This window comes from Melospiza melodia, chromosome 1 (genome assembly GCF_035770615.1).
Source record: "Melospiza melodia melodia isolate bMelMel2 chromosome 1, bMelMel2.pri, whole genome shotgun sequence".
Lineage (NCBI taxonomy): Eukaryota > Metazoa > Chordata > Aves > Passeriformes > Passerellidae > Melospiza > Melospiza melodia.
In genome coordinates, this window is record NC_086194.1 from 48155473 (window position 1) to 48175872 (window position 20400).

The 20400-nt window shown below is 37.6% G+C and overlaps 1 protein-coding gene across 5 annotated transcripts in view; it reads right to left on the reverse strand.

Moving 5' to 3' along the window:
• ELMO1 (engulfment and cell motility 1) overlaps positions 1-20400 on the reverse strand; it is a 316899-nt gene that overhangs the window by 127557 nt on the left and 168942 nt on the right. For all 5 annotated transcript variants that reach the window (XM_063157015.1, XM_063156989.1, XM_063157023.1 and 2 more), the window contains one exon: positions 20214-20322. In XM_063157015.1, coding sequence (XP_063013085.1) covers positions 20214-20322 — 109 coding nt within the window. The remainder of the gene's footprint in view (positions 1-20213; positions 20323-20400) is intronic.

The window sequence follows — 20400 nt, forward strand, 5'->3', positions numbered from 1 at the left end:
GAGTAATAGGCAGACACAAGACTAAAAATAATAAATTATTGTTGTTTTTCTTATTATTATGCTTTGTCAAGCTCTCCTACTAAATGTAAGATGAAGTTAAATAATAACTGAAGTCATATTTAAAAATGCGGCCCACGGGACAATCTTACAAATGTTCTGAGTACAGAATACTCACGAGTTCATGGTCTGTTGCGGCAGCTTAGCATTTTCTGAACAATGACAAGCAATTATCACTGATGTAATGCTCCCTCTTAAAAGTACTCCTAATAAGAAGATGTGAGAGCAATCTCAAGTGGACTGTGATTTCATTGGAACTGAGAGTTAGACTTGTCTATATTTTATAAATCGTCTGGAGAACCACTAGATTTGTAACCATTTCCCCTCTGTGTATGAATTCATGGACAATTTTGCCCATGCCCAACTGTCAGCATTGCTCAACTTCACAACAGTTAATCAGATTTATATTCTTCTAAAATAATTGTGTATGTTTCTGCTATGTTTAAAATAAAGGGAACTAATGTTTTTGTCTCCTGAAGGGTCGTGTGTGTGTGTGCTCAGCTAAAAGCCTGAGGTAAAGGTTCGCCCAGGAGGCCTTTCAAAAACTCTAAGAACTTGTGTGAACTACTTAGGTTATAAATGCTTCATTCAGGTTAATGGAGCAATTGGAAGGTGTATAAGGTTTAGGTGTCCTAACTTTGGCATTCTGCAGGCAACTGTGTTACAACCCCAACAGCTTTCACAATGTAAGTTAGCATTACATTCAGACTTTTCAGGTAGCTTTGAATTTGGTAAAATGGACTCCAATCCTGCTTTTTCTTAAGATGCAGTTACACAATGAGGTAAACTGCTGAATAAGTATTCTCAACTTTTTTATTGGCATAGCAAATTAAAAGAGGTAATTTTCACATTCATACTGGGAAGCAAACAGAGCAGCTTCAGGGAATTTTCCTACTCTATCTAGTTAGGATAGTTGTTGCATCACAAAAAACAACCTCTGTAAAAAAAGAGGATGAAATTAGGAATGAACCAGCTAATTTTTGTGAATATATAGGATTTAAAAACGCAGTGCATTTGCAATTGTTTAATCTCATTTTAGCTGCAGACTCAAGTGAATATTCAGGGCAGTATCACCAGACAAAAAGTGTAAGTCAGTACTCAGATATTTTCCTAGCAAGATGTCTCCAAAAAAAATAATAATTTCAAACATAATTGTAGAGTGCAGCCAAACAAATAATCTCCATAACATTTCATGGGTTCATTTCTAAATCCTCCTTTTATTTTACCTCTGAACTTGATCAGCCCAAGGGAAAGGAAAAAGAAAACAACCATAAGCAGAATATGCCCCTTTATGATTCACCAGTTCTTCCTCACAGTTGTGAATTGTGCTGGGCCCTTAAAAGAAACCAAATTTCTAAATCTAGCTTGAGATTCTTGTGATCTTTCAATAACATGTACCATAGCTCTTTCACACAATTGTTTAGTCTCATTAAATGACCCTATCTTAAAATAATTACTTATTAGACTTCATCTTGTAGGTTTTTGCTTAGTGCTTTCCCCGAATTGTTTACTTGCATGCTTATTTTCATTTTTGTCTTTTGTTATTGAAGGAAGAGGGAGGGAAGGGAAAGAAGCCACATGTAATTCAAGGCAAAAATCCAACACAAGATCCCCAAGGGATCCCTGTATTTTTTTGCACAGAGCCTCCATTCTCAGAGGAGAATGCCTTGGCTCCCCAGGCAGCTCCATGTACTGAGATCTAACTCCAGCCACCAAAGAGACATTTCCTCTGCTCAACACCACCTCCACTCTCTTACACCAGTGTTCTTCTACTCCCCAGCCCAGTTGTGCCATTACACCCTGATCCAATTTCTTCAGAGTCTGACAAAAATTGCCTGGACCAGTCAAGGTACTTCCACAGACACCCCACTAAGCATCCCACTCCAGGGGCTGCTAAGCTTTGTTTTAGTGATTCTGGCCACCTTTGTACCCACACCTGGCCTCATCTCCCTTGGCACAAACAATTCACAAAATACTGGGAGAATTACCGCCCTGGCCCTGAGTTACTCTGAAGTAACTGGATTATTCTATTAGGGTATGTCTTACTAAAAGCCCTACGAAAAAAGACAAAACCCCCACTGAAATAACTTGAAATGTTTCATAACAAGCATTAAAGGTTTCCAAGAAGGCAGAAATGTTAGGAGTCATTACAAGAATATTTAGGCAACCATAACCTTCATTGCACCTCCCATAAATGTGCCTCAATTCAGTGAAAGCTGGACTAGAAGCAGGTTCCCAACTACCAGGATTTGATTTAGAGAATCTTTTGTGACACCTGCCTCAGCAACATCTGGCTCCTGCCCTGAGTGCCAATACCACGCAGGCTATAAACCTGCCAATTAGAAGTCATACACTGAAAAATTAAATTTCATTAGTGGAAGTGAAGTTGTGAGCTCAAGCTGGCAAATCTACAACATTCAATAAATCAGCATGAGCCTACAAGCATTCAACATTAGGAAGACTCAACACATTTTTACACAAAATAGCTCTTCCCCTTTGCCATCTTAGCCACATTTGTATCAGTTCCTGATCCAGCTGTGCCACTGTCACACCTGTTCCTCTCTGTTCTTCTGAGAGCCCTAGATCAATTTGATTTCTGCTCCTACCATCACAAAATCCATAATTTCTTTCCTTTTCTAGCCATATGCATGTATCTACTGAATTTTTTTCATTCAACACAAAAGTTAAACTGGTTTGTCAGAAATCAGTTATCTCAAAGTCAAATGATCAATGCACACCACAAAACAGAATGACTTTAAAAGTAGGAGGCAGGAAGGAAAGACCAAAAAACCCTTGAAATTTAATGGAAAAATAACTTCTTTTTATTTTTACAAGCAGTCAGCATCCATTTGCATCATAGACTTAACACCTCCTTCTGTTTCTGCTCTCCTTGTAATTTTTCTTCCTTATAACACTGCATTCATACAGTTCCTTGGGAATTTCCCATCTCTCACATCTGTAGAGGTTGCACTTCCCCCTAATCAAGGTGAAATGAGATACTGATAGGCTCATGTATTTTCCTTGAAGGGGATCTCTTAGCACAAAGATTTCAATTTGGTACAATAGTGAAATTTCATCTCCATAAGTAATGACTTCTTCATATGTAATACTGCCACTGTTACATTTTTCCTAGAGGAAAAAATTGCACTCAAATCTAATGTGTTTCAAAGAGACTGTCAATCTCTCCAGAGCAGAAAAATATCTCTACCAAATCTCTACTGAGTGCATTAATCTTGATTTTTAAAAGTTAATTTCTGGTGCTCTACCTGGGTGGTAAAGAGCAGCAAAGGCCCTGTTTTCTGACAAGGTGATTCAACACTGAAATTGAGCCCCTGGTCTTAGGGCCCAAGGTGCTTCAGAACTGAAGCATTCAAAGCTACTAGGCACTGCTGGACAAAACTTCAGCCACTGCCTAATTCCTAGCTATTTTTACTGTGATGTATCCATGTCTACTGCACTTAGAAGACATCCCCTAAACATAAATTTTACAGCTTCTATTTAAAAAAAAAATAATTATAGCTTCCAGCACATGCGACTGCAGATAAAATCTTCTCAAGAAAGTTGCCTGTAACCCACTACAGAGCTGCTGGAAATGGGATTACACAATATGAACATGTATTAGGTAGAACAGAACTGACAGCCCTCATTTTCATTTCAGACACAAAGGAGACGCAGAGATCTTCATTTTTTATAGAAGTAGGTCCCATGTATCTCATACTTTTTTCTCGTTCTTCCAAGCACAGTAATATCAATGAATATCCTTGATCTGACCTTAGAAATTCAAAGTTTAATGTATGAGAGAGCAAAGGGGTTTTAATAAAAAAGATAACACATCTGTGAGAAATGGGAGTAGGCTGTTTATCATTATTAAAGGTTTGTCATTAAATAGATTCATTTGCATCTTAATAACATGATCAGCTCTTTATAATATGCACCAAAATGAGACCAGTTATACTTTCTTAAGACCACAGGATTGAAAACACCATCAATCTGTTCTGAGTGAATGGCACTCCTGAGATTTCCAATAGGGCTGTAATAAAAGTCTGTGGCACTTTGAGAAATGCAGGTGGTAAAGGGGAAAAAGCTGCAGTCGTGCTCCTGGAAATTCTCAAATCATAGCTCACATCAACTCTGAAATGTCTAAGTAATAAAACAGAAGTCAGAAAACAGAAGTCCTATTGCTGTATCATTCCTTCTGTTTCTCAGAAAGAAGTGGGAAGAATGAGAAATGAACACGTCCTCTGTCAGATCTCAGAAAGACCTTTCCACTGCAATAAAACAGACACTGCTGCAACAGGTCCTGTAATAAGACTTTTCTGGATGGAAATACTGCAAGACTCAAGACAACAGAACAAATAGCTCTCTGAAACACTGTATGGAGGGTGTCACTCCATACTAAACAGGGCACAACTTGAAAATAAGTTGAAAAACTGTGATATATAAGCACATGGCAAACTTTGCTTCGCATCAGGGCTCAGGTGCAATTAATACAAACGATCATTAATGCAACTTAAATGAGCAAATTTCTCATTCTTCATTGATAGCTGTTATGTGAGGGGGAGAAGTTAGACCATTCCAGACAAGTTTTTGTGTGCATGCAACTTATTTTTCTTTTCCTGAAGCATTAAACTTTTCCTTCTTCCTAAGTCTAATGGGAATTAACACTAGACTGAAACTGAAATCCTTTGTGCATACACACAACACACACAAATCAGACTACCTTGCAAGAAATGGGAGCAGATGGGCTCCCACTAATGAGATGACTTACCCTTCAAAATGAATGCTTGATAAAAAGGAAATAAACCAAGCTTGCTTTACACACTATTTTTTCCCCTAGTACAACTATACCAGGAGGATTTTTTATTTTTAAATATTTTAAAAAAGATTAGCTGTCTTAGACATGGTAAGTCATAGAGTTCCCTGAAACTGTCAGTGGGATGCAGTTTTGGCCTCTTCTGCCTTCTGAAGCATTTTGGGGCTCTTGAAAAGCACATAATGCTCACAGAATTCTATGAATCAGACCTAGAGGGTGATATAGGGATCACAGACTCATACTGAAAGCTTGGAAAAGACCTCAGATCACATTTCAGCTCAGTTAAGTACAAAGACAAATCCTCAAAAATGTACTGGGAACATACCTCTTCTCAGGTAGCACCTGTGTTTTAAACCTCACTGCTTACGTTGTCTTTGCCTAATCTTTAAGCAAAGATTAAAGACTAAAGACTAAAGTCTTAATCTTTAGTTCAGCTGGAAGAAAAGCAGTTTCATCGCCTCACTTTTAACCTCTTTGCTGACCCAGGCTCTTTCCTGTGGAACTGATACTGCAAAGGCATTCAGGACTGCAAATCTTCACAGTTGTTCACTATCTACAGCAAATTATAAAAATGAATAGAATTAAAGTACAAACTTTCATTTAACTACAAAACCTGACAATATCATAGCTACTCCTGTAAAAAGCTTTCTGTGCTGTGTGAGGTCAAGAAAATTTGGACACAAAGGGTGTAGAAACAGACTCCAACCTACATTCTCTTGTATCCTGGCACAATAATGGTATATAAATTCATCACATGAAATGTAAATGTTTCCTCCACTGGGGCAGCTTAGCCTAATGAGAATGAGCTGGAATGTTAATTTTTTTCCCCTGACTTCTCATGGGGACAAGATGCCCTTTATTTTTGCTTACGTTTTCTCTTTTGTCAAAAATAATACATAGTTTTTGCTTAACTATTTTGGGTTCAGAAATTCTTCAAGAAATGCACGCTGCAATTCAATTCAATTCCTTGTGCAACTCATACAGCACAGCACTGCATCTCCTTTGTGAATGGATAAACGTGAGCTCAATAAATCAGGAAAAAAATCCTGGGGAAGTTTACTGCAACTCTGAATTTTATAGGGAAGTGAGAATTTAGTACCCCAGTAAATTGGTTGTTAGGTGTATGTGTGTGCTACGAGGGGTGACATCTGATCCTCGCTCCAGCCCCTACAGCTGCCTCCCTGCCAATGCTCTGGCAAGGCTCTTTGTGAAAACTGTCCCCTGCTGTACTAAGTGAAATCCAATCTCCAATAAAGCCCACCACTTGTGCTGTGGCTGTCCATGCATGGGAAGATTTGTTTTCCATTAATACTTGTACAGTAATCTGGACCTCGCAGAAGTTCATTTAATGAGAAAACAAAAGGAACACACACACACACACACTGCAGAAGAAGTTTTAAACTGGAGTGAATACTAGAAATAAATAACTGTGGCAGTTTTAGCATCTACAGAAACACTTAAAAAATTCATAATTTAGTAGTGGCAGGGAAAAACATTTTTTTTTTATATAATTCTAAATGAATAGATATCTGAAAATATATCTAATCACTTCAAGCTGTCACCACCCACCCCTGGAATCTGAGGGTGGAAAAGAGAAGGAAAGGAACTGTTGATGATGGAAATGCTGTTATTTGTTCATTGTCAGTGAGCAGGGACAGAAATAGCTCTTCCAGTGCAATTTTTTCTCTCTGAGGGTCAACTTATCTTTTTCAAAACTAAGTAGTGCAAGATGCTGCTGCTACCACAGTTAACTGGAAAGTTCAAAGGATATAAAATCCATGAGATTTTAAATTCCAACTGTCATGAAGATCCCTGAAAATTCCAGTTTAACACATCCATAATTACCCAAGACTCCACCTACCTAAAGCAGAAGTTCCAGCAATGGAATTTTTCTAATGTTGTACCATATTTAGCATCATCTTGAAACTCCAGGTATGGCAACCAGAAAAATTGCACTTGTAGAGCTTTTTTCCTCAGCTCACTTTGATAAATGCAGACAATGTCAGATTTTGACCCTCAAAAAGGGTCAAATAAGAGAGATCTTAAGATTTTTAAATCAGTCTAGGGATGTCCATTCCTAATTTAGAAATGGAAAGACATCACCTCTTCTTGCTCTCAATTGCCTGGTAAAGAGTACGCTTTCTACATAACAGAAAATTTTTGTGGATGCAGAGATAGGAACAGCTTTATGTTCTCACTTGAGCAAACAATACAGACCATTAAGGTGTCAACTATTCTCTGTGCTACTCCACGTGCCTATCTATGAATGACCACCACAGGAGCCTGCTGCAAACCAGCACGTATAGCATGCCAGTGACTTGCAGCTTCAATAACACCAAAGGAAGTGGCTTCAGAACATTAACAGGTAAAATTCCTTAGCCAGAGCTATCCTCAGGGAATTTTTTATTTTATTTCTAACCTCACAATTCCAAACCAGAGAGCTAATCCAGCAGGAATACCAAACCAACAGAAACCCCTCCCACCAAAAACCAAAACCACCAGACAACACCAAACAAAGAAATCCTACCACCAAAACAAGAAAACCAACCAAACAAACCACCAAACAAAACAAACAACCCAACCAAAGCAACTCCTCCAAAAGCCCAAGAAGGTATGCCTCCTCTCCACCATTTCAGTGGCATTTCTGAAATTCCTATATGGAAAATAGAAAAGTTAACTATAAGAAAATTTCATCTCCCTAGCTGGTAGTAGCTTTCTACAGTTACCCTGAAAGGCCATTTCATTAGATAATAAATTCATCATGATATCAAATTTACATAATGTTTTTCAATGACTTATTAATATGCAAATATTTAAAAAAAATATTGAAAACCCAAATGTTCCTAAAACATGAAGATATGCTAGTTAACAATGGGGGTGGGGGTGAATCAAATGGAACCTCACCACTGCACAAACAAAGAGAACACAAGAGGACACAAGAGACTGAGCTCTAGACCACCTGCATTGAAAATCCTGTAGCTGTCCTAGGTATTGATGAAACCAAAAAAGTATAATTTTGAAACACAAGGAAACAATTATTAGAAAATATTCCAGCTGCCTGTCACTATTTAGAAGAGGTAGGAAAAGAAAGGGGTAGATGATGGCTCCACTGTTGGAAGCTGCAGGAAGAGAATTCCAGGACAGGTTTCCAAGCACCTGCCTATAAAGCTCAGGAATACTTCACAAATAATCCTCAAGACTTTTAACATCTTTAAATGTAGCACATGATGAAAATACTCTTGCAGATCAGTGGTCCTCTGGACTTTCCAGATGACATCCTTATAACAAGCCTGATACTGAATTACTGTATGAAAATGCAGCAGACTTTCCCAACTGGAAATACATTGGACTCTGGGACAGTAATTTAGGCAATGACTACCAACATCTAAGCCCTTAGCTGCTATCAGGGCCATGGGTTCCAACAGCACCTTGCTGTTGGTAGGAATTGCTCTAGTCTTACCACAAGTCCCTCACATAACATATCTGGGAAAAAGTGATATAAGAAAAGTTGGCAATAAAAGTAAAAAAGAGGGGTCTGCACTGCCCTTACAGCCTGAAACATTTTTATAATAGATGATTCATTGTTTTTCATGGCAGTGATCAGCTTGCACCGTGGCTCCACAGAGTGTTTTTGATACCTGCAAAACTGTTACCTCTGAAATCACAAGGCTTAATGTTTACAAAAAAAAAAAAAAAAAAAAAAAAAAAAAAAAAAAAAAAAAGGGAAAGAATTGACATTTTCCATTTTTACCTATTAGGTTTCACCAAAGATTTCTTAAGAATCCAAAAGGAGACATTTCTTGTTTGTTGGCTGAATATTTTTTTCAAGCTAAGAATCATATTTTTGTATTGCAAAGCATAAAAATCAAATACTAATTTAAAAGTAATTGCACCCTGATTAACTAATAAATATGGGACCTAGACAGACATACTCAAAACTGTTTTCTGTGGAAAACCATTCACTTCCTCATAATATCTTTTCATTAGCACTAGCTCTGATGACTCCTCTAAAAAAAGTTTCCATTTGTTTTGATAACAGCATCTGCCTTATGCAAAGCTAGCAATGACATTCCTATGTTATGGCTCAATCAGTTTTTTGCCTATTTAAGACATCAGGTAACTTTTCCTGCTTAGGTACATCTCCTCAAGTTTCTTTAATCTCTCAGGTTATGCTTGCTAGCACTCTAAAAACCTCAAATGATTAACAACTGAGCTATTCACTGAGATACTGTGCAGCCTACCTGGAAAATGAGAATTTCAGTTCTACAACCTCTGCTGCACCCTGGGACAAACAGGAATTCTATAGTGCTCAGTCCCATTTTGTCCAGCTAAACAATGTCCTGTTACTGATTGGGATGAACATATTGTATTCCTTGCCAGATGCCAAAAACTACGGAGACCTAAAGTCATGATGGAGAAAATATATTATCAATATCAAGATGAACAGAGGTGAAACTTGGGGTTATAAAGCCATTTACTGTACTTACTGTTTTGGTAAGTTTGGTGCTTCATCATCATTCAGAGCTTGGAAAGGCCCAAGGAATTAACTATCAGAGATTTTCCCTCAGATTTTTACTATGCAAATATTTGTGCTAAAAAGCTGCAAACATAAAAAATGAAGCACAGCCAGTCAAAGCACAATCAAACAGGACTTAGTATCCACCAGAAGAAAATTTATTTGCAAAAAGCTTGAGAGAGTTAGCTTTACACCAACAACCTCTTTCCCACTCAAGTGTACACAAACAAGCAATGATTTTCTGTCTTGATAACCTCCTTCAGATGAACAAAGAGTCCCACACTTTTCCTTAGCTCCTTATCAGCCACTTCATACATGCCTGTAGCTAACATCATTATGCTGTGGTTTTTAAGTGTCTGTCAGCAAGAGGGTCTTTGATGTGAAGAGACAACAAATCTGGATAGAGCTGATGGATGTTTTAAGTCCTTTCTTAAAGGCTTGATAGAATAATTAAACTGATGCTCTGTAGTGGTAATTAGGGGAGAAAATAGAGCCACCAGCCAGTTTGGGGAATTATTAGCAAGCTGTGCACATATAAAACACAAATGCTCAGGAAAAATAAGAGTGCTTCGTACTGAAGAGTGGGAACCTAGAAGTGCTGGAGGCCTTTGGTCTGTTAATGCACAGCATTTGAAACTGCAAGAGAATGAATAAACTGTGTGTACAAACTTCAGTAGCAAATAAAGCATAAGGGGAAAATAGGATATATCAAACTGGAGCCACAATTTTTTCCTTTATAAAATACTTGGAAAGATCCAGAAGAGTCTCAGCACTCTGTGCCACCAGGACATACACAGTACATTAAAAGGTTTTCAGTGGCAGCTAACAGCTCTTCTGTCAGAAAGCATTTACATATTTAATAATTCTTCAAAGGGAGCTCAGTTTTGGTACAACGTCTCCAAGAGAAGAAATACAAAACCACAGGAGCCTAGATTAGTTTGACAATCTGGCTTCAAAGACAAAGACCAAGCATCTGAATGGGTGTTTGCACTAGTATCTCCCTATTAACAAAGCACACACTGTAATAAGATCCTGGAGTAAGCAAGAAATTATATTCCTCTAATGACTTATCAGCACATATAGGCACACAACTAATGTGTACAAAGAATGCAGCTCCAAGTTGTCCAAAAGCTGCTGGAATTACAGGACACTGCTGTTTCTGAGAGGTTTCCTGAGAGCTTATATGGACCTCCTGACACACTAAGGAAAGGAAATGTGAGAGGAATTGTAAGTCCTCGAGAAGAACTAGGACCATCGTTTTTCAAAACTCTCAGGAAATAACAAAATAGAAAGTGCAGCTACATTAGCTGAAAACGTGCCAGTTGTGCCATTACTTGCATTTCCAGTGCCCTACAGGAGTGATGGGATCCTTATCCAAAGTTTTCCAGCAGGTCATGGCTTCACCTCCTGTCTCTACTCCACACTACATCACAATTACATTTGTTATAATGGTGTTAGCCATTTTTTTGGCTATGTGGAATTCCTCTCCCAAAATCAAAAGCACTCTTCCCCCCCCCACTTTTTTCAGGTTTATATTTAAAAATTACATTGAAGCTATTTTTCATTTTACAAAAGATATCCATCATATACCTTCAACACAGAGAGACCAGAAATGTTATGAAACAAGAAATCCAATTCCTTCCCACATATAAAGGAAAACGCCATGAAAATTCATTCATGACATTTAAACATTTATACAAAGTTTCTGCCAATCAAGGAATATGGAATAGAACTTGTGGAGTAAAGAAGCAGAGCTGAAAGGGCAGTTTCAAGAGTGGATGTACTCTCTTTTTAAACCTCCCCTCATGGAACAGAACAAAATACAACCCCACAGACTCCTGTTTTCATTTGACTTAGCCAGCACTATTTAAAGCTGTTGGTGAATGTGAACACCTCTAAGGCCTGTGAGAGGCCTGAGGGTCTGTAGCTCTCTCCTGCCCCAGTTCCAGCCAATCTGTGCTTCTTCAAGAAGGGCAAGTAAAGTTTAATGGTAAGAAGCTAATTTTCTTAAGCTTTTCATTAGGAAGCATTTCAACAGAAATGAAGGTGGCAGATGGTATTTCAACATGTACATATCATCAGTAATCCAATGTTAAAAACCTGTGTCACCTTCACAGCATAGCTCCAGTCATTCAGGTTACTCACCATTACTGTTATTTTTACTTGCAAAGAAGACTGTAAGATATTTGCAACAAAATACATTAAGGGCAGTTTGACAGAATTAAATATTTATAGTGTATGGTAAATAATTTACAGAAAATATATTAAGATTTCAGGTTCTAATCACTTTGTTTTCATTGTTTTGATTACTTCTGAGAAAACACTCTTGCAAAGAAAAAAACCCAGGCACATGCCCTTTTTAAGAGATTAGGAATGATTGATGGCTAAGTGTAACCTTTCCATGAAAATAATTCTACCTCCAGTTTCAAATGGGTATATGTTCCATAAGTTTAAAATAGCATTCCACAGTAGTGTGTGGTGTCAAAACATAAGCACAATTATATGACAAAACCTAACTAGTCTCTGGTTTAGCGTTTGGTTGTTTTTTTTCCCCCTGAGAACAGAGCTCCGCAGCTCCCCTTGCAGATTCAGAGTTTGAAAAGGTATCTATTTTTCTTAGGATAAACAAAGTTTAAAAGTCTAAGAGAGTAAAGCTTTCTGAGTGAGGACCTGACTGTACAGTCAAGTGCAACACAGAAGTGCCTCCAGTGCCTTGCAAACATCCATGAAACTTCATGAGCAGGGATATAACCAGAGACAATGGTACACTGGCCACCTCAAAGCCACTCCAGTAAAGGATTGTTAAAGGATACTCAGCTGCTGAGTGTAGGGAACATTCTTTGCAAGGCCCTATGCATATCCCAGAATACCACACGTTTAATGGCCTTTCCAAGTCCAGCTTTGTCTTGGGAACTAAAAGAATCAGTAGTTAATGCTCCTTTCATCAGAGATACTGCTAATGCAGCTGTTCTCAACACCCCAAAATCATTCCACCTTTCTTTGGAAAAGGTGCACCTCTTCACCTGCAGCACATCTTATCCTTCACCCTGAAAACCCTTTACCTTTGCCAACATAAACATTTTTGGAATATAAAAAACAACATAAATATTCACTAAAATATACCATTTTTTAAAAATGGGGTTTTATACATTGCTTAATTCTGTGTAAAATTAATTAAGCAACCTTACTCTTCAAATAGGAGCAGCTGCAAAATTTCCAGTCTTATGCACAGCAGGGCTGTGAAACCATAAGGGCTAACTTCAGATTTGAAGCATAGCTTGCTGCAAAACACAAGAGATTATGGCTACTTTTAGTAAATCTATATTTCCAAAATATTACCATAAAAAGAAATTAGGAGGTAAAAAAATGGATTCAAAGATTATTTTTCTCTTAACTTCAACCTGCTCAGAATTAAAACATCTGTGAACAATGAATAGCTCTTAAAATGTGTAGAAATTGCTCCAAAAAAACAGTAAACATCTCAGCTCTCTGAAGCTCCTTTCCTCTGCATTTCAAGTGAACTTTAAACCCCTGAATTTTATTACAAGGTTTTGTCTAACTCTTCCTTCTCAAAACACGATTAGAATCACAGAATCATTTAGGCCACAAACACCTCTCAGGTAATCAAGTCCAACTGTAAATCTAACATTGCCAAGTCCATAATTAAACCATGTCCCAGAGTGCCACACCTACCCATCTTTTAAATACCTCCAGAAATGGTGACTCAACCACTTCCTGGTCAGCCAAGGTTTGGCATTGCAAGAAAGAAATTTGCTGTATTTTCATGTTCTTGGGAAACTGGAAAGTGCTGTGGAGCACAGCAAACAAACAGCTAACAAAGCTCTACAGGCCCAGAAGAGATGCAGAGTTTTTGAAATGGGAAATATTTTTGAGATTTTATTTTTATATTTTTTCCTATGGAAAAAAATATAAATATTTTACCTATGGAAACTTATTCCTGTGGCAATAATCCAAATTACTTTAAGATTTCTTGTTTATTTTCACATCTGCCCAGACTTTTAAGCTGCTACTTTATGCACTATAGACTATTTTTAAAAAGTCAAAAATCCTGCAATTGGGTTCCAATAATCACATTGAAACAAATTACAGCTGTTATTCTATCATGCTATCGAATTTGCCCAAGCTACAACTTCCAGTAACTGCAGGAAATCAACATCATGACTTCTTTTTGCTCCTCTCATCATTCTTCAGCTTTCTGTTCCACTAGCTCCCTAGTTCAGCACCCTTACAGCTAATGCCTGGACTTTACTCCCAGGTTGAATTTATTAGTTTTTAACTTTCAGGTCTTGATTCCTGGTACCCATTTCAATACCAGATGAAAGAGTTCTTCAGTCTTAATCAAAATAGCTTTGTTGTCTTTTGGTTGTCTTTCGGATACATTAATCAGGTTCTAAAAAAAAAAAAAAAAAAAAAAAAAGAAAAAAAAAAAAGGCAAAAAGCACCCACACCTCTTTCTTGCCCCTGAGTGGTTTTTGAGTTGCTCTCCCTGCACCATGCTCTTTGGTATTAATAACAATATTAAAAACTGAGAAAATGCAATTTAAAAGAAGCTAAAGAATCTTGCACCAAAACCTCAATAAGATGAAGCACTTCAAACCTACAAAACAAGTTATGATCCCTGTTCCAAGAAATCAAAGACCAGACATAGGGCAGACAGTAGGAAAAAACACTAGAGGATAGTGGGCATGCCAGCATTTCCAGCTAACTGACCCAGCAGTCAACACTGTACCAGCTTTGAGGCCATCAGTACCATGCGTAGAAAATAACATTCCTAAATCTGTCTCACTGTCACTCAGTGGTAAAAGTCAAACATCTTGCTTAGAAGGTGTCTGCAGCTCTGTTGCTCATATTCTCACAGATTACAGTAGAAATTTTCTAAGACTTCACACTTTGCTATAATCATGAAGAGACTGAGTCTTTTTAGAGTAAGAAGAGGTTAATTGCGTAGAAATTATTACCTCCCTAGAAAAAGAAAGCTTCATTTTGTCTCTCCTGTAGGATTGTGCTAGCAAACAGAGAGGACTGTTCAATAAAATAAGATTCTGCTTTCATACAAAAGAAAAGTACAGTTTAGACTACTCAGCAAGTTATTAGTTTTGCATCAAGAAGGACAAGCATATTTAATATCCATAAAGTCAGAAGTGGCTAATTTGAAAGCAACACTTCCAAAGGAAATATTCCCTCCACCCCCTTCCCTGCTACAAACCAGTTTTCCAATGTTGCTTATTTTCTAGCCTTCGGACACAATCTGTTTAATTTTTGCTATGAACAGGAGTTATATCTGTTGAGGTGATGGTTTGGGCAAAATGACAAAAAGGTGGATAGGTAAGAATGAATGCAGCAAAAAGCTACAACAAAGGAGGTTGGAATATGTTTTTAATTCTTTTATTGTATTCATAATGAAAGCTCATGATGAAATAGAAAATTGCTACCTTTCACTCAATAACTCTTTGACCAGAAAAGTTTTTCAACTTCCTAACAAACATTTCTTGACTCATAAAATTGTTCATTCTCCAGAAAATGAAATTAGAAGAAGAAATGCAAGAACAATGCCAGTAAAAGAAAATCTCCTTTTTTATTTACTATTTTTAGGGCTTTATTCTATTTAAACTTAAGGAGATGGAAGAAGAGCGTAAAAAGGCAATTAGCTTTCAAGCAAGGGGAAGATAATTTCAAATATGACATTCAGTCATAAAAATATTGCATTTGCTGTAGCAAAAGGAAAATCAAACCACATGAGCCCTCAGGTCTGGAATGCTGATCCTGAAATGGCCAATGTGCTTCCAGGGAGAGGCCAATAGAAACAAACTACACTGCACACTATGGGTTGTGCAATGCAGAGGAAAAATTGCGCAAAGAGAAAAAGTGCTTCCTGACCCTTGCAGCAATCAGCCTATTCCTCGAAGCATGAGATTTGATTACCTTCATCTCAGTGGGCACAACCATGAATATCACTGTATCCTTTCTAATGCCCAGGACATTCTAGCTGAGGAAGGGACACCAATGTAAGAATTTCTAGAGCATTTTGATTTTGGAACCTGGGCAATAACTGCAGTAAGAAATCTAGGGAAAAACATGCACATGAAAATACTTGCATGCATTTAGATCACTATGGAGGAAAAAAAATATTGTAAGTTAATTTCATTCTAACAAATCCCTTGATAATTAAATTCCCCATGCCAGAAAAGCAAAAAATCTCAAACCCAAAACCAAAAGCCCCAGGGAAGATATTTATCTGATCAAAGCTTTAGGACAATTCATACATAGATATCTGACATGTGGCATAGACTCTTGTGGTCTGTCCTAAAACTTGAGTGCAGATTTTTGCAAAAGTCCCAAAAAGCAACCCCCATCAAAGCAATCAAATAGGAACACTGGCAGTTGAACATCTTTGTCCTGCTCAAAAATGCCTTAACTACAGAAAAACTTCAGCCATGCAGCGATAATGGACATATATAATCATCATAATGTTATGATGATACATGTTAATAAACATCATAATGTTATGAACATCTTTAGACTACTGCTCTGTTGGTAGCACTGTCTTTCCTGAGTGCACAGAGTATTAATTTATGGAAAGAAGGTAACAAGTCCAAGAAGTTTTGCTAGTTCTGCATAAATCAGGTAACATGGTCCATTACCATTTCCCACCAGGAATGAGAGTTTCAGGGGATGTAGAAACAGTGTCATGTGCAGAGCAGAGTTGCAGAGAGCTGGACACTGTAGGCTCAGATCAGAGAGCATTGGGGTTACTGAAGCAAAATGGTGAGCTTCTCACTCATGACAAATGCTAGGTTTAATGAACTCCTAATCTCCCATTAAATATACTAACTCCAGTTCTGGAATGCCAAAGGTTTTCTGGATATAATTTTTAATTTTTACATTTATCTGCAATGTTACTCTCTCCCTGCAAAGCTAGAAGTCTGTTCATGGGCATTCCTTCTCTTCTTAGCATATATGACATGTACTAAAATTTGAATAAGAGGGAAGGTGGAGGTTACCTCAGCTTTTGTAGCTACTTAGGAGGAGCTATGAATGGCCTCCCCTTTTCTCCTCTTTGTAAACCTGTCAGTGTACAAGGAATAAGGAGTGTCTAAGTACCTAACTGTACAGGAAGAGGAAGATTGACCACTGGGTCACAGTGTTCCTGTCTGATGTCATCACCAAGATACAGAGGACAAAAAAAAAATCCTCTTGTTCAACAAGATATACAAAGGAAGCTATTACTGCAGAAATCAGAATTACTACAGTGTTTCCTAAGATGAGTGCCTGGGCAAGCACTCATTGAAGACATTCTGTTCAATGCCTTTTAACAGCAACAGTAGCACAAGATGATTAAAAGAATTATGGTTAAATATCCCACTCTTTCCTGAATCAGAAGTTTTAGTGAAGAGGCTTATGGATATGTTGCATTCTAGCTTCCATGTTACCAAAACACTACACCAACCTTCCTCTTAAGTTTTACCTCCTCTACTCTGCAAGTCCACCTCTGTAAAGCAGTTACCATATGCTCAACTCACAGCTTGCTCTTGAGCTTTCTCTATTTACACAGGATCTAAACATACACTTAAATGCCTTGCTGAAAAAGAGATGGATTTTCGAGTCATGGACATTTGGGAATCAAAGTCAAAGAATTAAGGAGTCCAGAACCTGGATTTATGGATATACAAAAGTAGAATAGCATGCCTTTAACATTGTCTTGTGAGTTCTTTCTGGGATGAATGTGTGCTTGAGAGGACCAAAAAGAAATAGCAAAATGTCTTCTTGCTGCCCAAAGGTATTTTATACGGTGGAGCAAGGGGAATATAATCAGCATTAAAGTGCTCTTCATAAATAATGGACAATCTAGCAGCTTTTATCTACTCTGCACTTTAAAATAAAGTTTCTACTGCTGAATATTTCACGAGCAAAAGGTCATTTATTGTGGCTTTTAAATTATACAATTCAGAAACTGTTAGGAAAGAAAGTTCTATGTTGCAATGCAATAATAGTGAGTTTTGAGAAACATGGGCCACCTTAAATACACATTTTGAAACCTACCACATACAACCTCATGGGGACATTTTTGCCCTGAACTATAACTACTGTTTTTTAAGATGTCCAATCCTATTCAGCAATACAGTATTTAATATCAAGTGAAGCATAAACCTTAACATACATTCTCCTGAGCTGTCAGTTCTAGTTAGCATTTCTTATCAAAATACACTGCTGATCACAGGTCATTTAGATGTGCAGCCGTGACAGCCATTTTCAGGAAATTAATTTTCTGCATATTATTTTAAAGGTGTATTTTATTGCAGCCTTTTCAAATGACAATTAGAGTTCCACATAAACAAAACCATTAAGGAAGCACACTGGTGAACAGGTGAATTGTCAAGATGAGTTAGAAGTAACCTTAACTGTGTCCTCTGTGAATATAAGGCCACAACACAGACCTACTGCTGCATCCAGAGACAGATGTTCTGTGGGTGTAGATCAGCACGACTTTACAGAAGTCAGTCATGCTACATCTGGTTTCTATCAACAGAAGCACCAGTATGCTTCTCCTTAGCACCATAACATTTACAGCATCCCACACCTATAAATGACCGCCACGGGAGCCTGCTGCACTTCAGCACACCAAGCATCCAGACACTTGCAGCCTCAGCAACACTGAAACAAGAGCCTTCAGAGCATTAGCAAGTAACATCCCGTAGCCAGAGCTATCCTCAGGGAACCTTTTCGTTTTCTTTTTAACCCCACACTTTCAAACCACAGAACTACTCTAACAAAAAAAAAAAACAAAACAAAACAAAAAACAAACAAACCCAAAACCAAACAAACAAAACCACAAAAAACCAAAAAACAACCCAAAAAACAAAAAGCCAACCCAAAACCCACAAACCAAACACCCCATGTCCAAAACAACAAAAACCAAACAACCAACCCACAATCAAAACAAAATACCAGATTTTAAAATATCAAAATGCCTTTTGTTTTTAAAACAAAGGTATTTTCTAGATATGGTAACTGAGCTCCTACCCCAATTCCTCTTAGCTTATTCACAGTCTCCACTTAAAAAAAAAAAAAAAAAAAAGATAAGGAAGAAATTAAAACATGAAAGGATCTATCTGCAGAAGTTAGAAGCAATCAGGATAAACAGTACCATACAAAGCAAATCCTCAACATACAGCCCCCTGAATATACAGATGCCAAACCTGTCTATGGCAAAAAAATAAGTTTATCGAATGACTTCTCGCACAGCAAGGACGAAATCTGATACACCTGGCTAACTTCAAGATCAATCAGATCAATCATCTTTTTTAGCAAAAAATTCCAGTGAAAGTCCCATGAAGTGATGGGACATGCATTAAAACACAATGTAAAAAACTATTCTTTGGATTTTAGATATTCTTCTGTGATTTTGTAAAAATAAAATTGATCTTTAGCACTTATTTCAAGTAGGCTTACAGCTTTATTGAGATCATATGTCCCTCCTACATTTACCAGCAGAAAAAAATCAGGCAGATCTGTCATGCGTGATTTGGCATTAGACACCTCAACTGCAGCAGTAAGGTTATTTTAAAGAGTCGTGTCTGCTACAGTCTGAACCTTATACAACACACTATCGTTGCCAAACAGCTAAAATAGTTGCTAAACTCTTTATTTATAGACATAGTGGATGTGGTCCTTAATAACTCTGGTTTACTTAGGATGGTATTCAAAAGCCAATATTGTCTCATTTGTCTGGGTCTGTCAAACACAAATATCAATTTGGAAGCTGCAAGAAAAGCTGCAACAAATGTTTTATCCTGGCCCATTGCACAGAGGCAGTTGTGGGGTTTTTTTGGTCAATAAATTCTCTCAAGACATTACATTTAAAAACTTCAAGTGTATCAGCCAAATTATACTTTTAAAACAACTTTTGATGCCTGTTGGCATCAGGGCTAGTAGGAACAATGATACCTATGGGCTCTCTTGCTGCCTTTTACATTGCTCTTCTCTCATTACATTTCATGGACATGGGTGTAAAGATAAAAGAAAAAGATCTTTATTAGGGAAAAAAATTCAAAAGGAAGATGTCTCTGAGGGAGGCAAAGCATCTCAGTTTTGCCCCCTGCTTCTGCAAGGAGAAAATGAAACTTGTTGGTAGAGCTTGCCAAAACAGACTGCAGCTGGATCCAAAATATTATTGATGGGTAACTGAAATTTATACGTATCAATAAATACCAACACGCTATACTAATGAAGATATAGATGTGCTCTTCTGTTTGATAGTATCTAACAATTTGTCAAGGGACTGTAATTGAAGCCAAAGACAACTTGTTTACTCTGTATTAAAACACAGTAATTAATATCACACTTTCAGAGTAAATTTTATGTCTATCATCTGATATTTAGATAGAGTTTCAGGTATCTAAGAGAAAACGGGATGTGTCAGTTTAGATTAGCAATCCAACAAAGAATGACCATGATACTTATATAAAACCAACCTATGGACAAGGTTGTGGAATGTAACAACCACGAAGTTTCCTACACCAAATCACCCGATGGGAAATTAACTGACTCCCCTAGAAATGATGCAACTTTCCTGCTTCTCATAGAAGAGAGCCAAAGAATAGGTGCCCATTTCCCCTATTCCACCCTCATCCCTGTGATGCCACAAACCAGTAGGAGAGAGAAAATAGATGTAGTCATTCTGAGTGCCAGTGTTCTATATGGATCTATACCCAAAAATGCTTCTTGGAAGAAAATCCTTGCATTGAAAAAACTCAGGTATCACTGAACTCGCTCCACAGTTCTTAGAGGGCAAACAGATCAACTTACGTAGCTCTCCTACTTTGAGAATTTCACACAGCATCTTTGTCAGCTCAATGCTGCTTCGGCCAAATGGGCACTCATGCTTGTCTTCTCGACTGCTGTTCTCCAGGACAATCTGAAGGTGGAATCAAAATGGAAAACAATCAGTTTGAAGAACCCATGAGCTGCGACACTGTTCTCCACATCCAACATT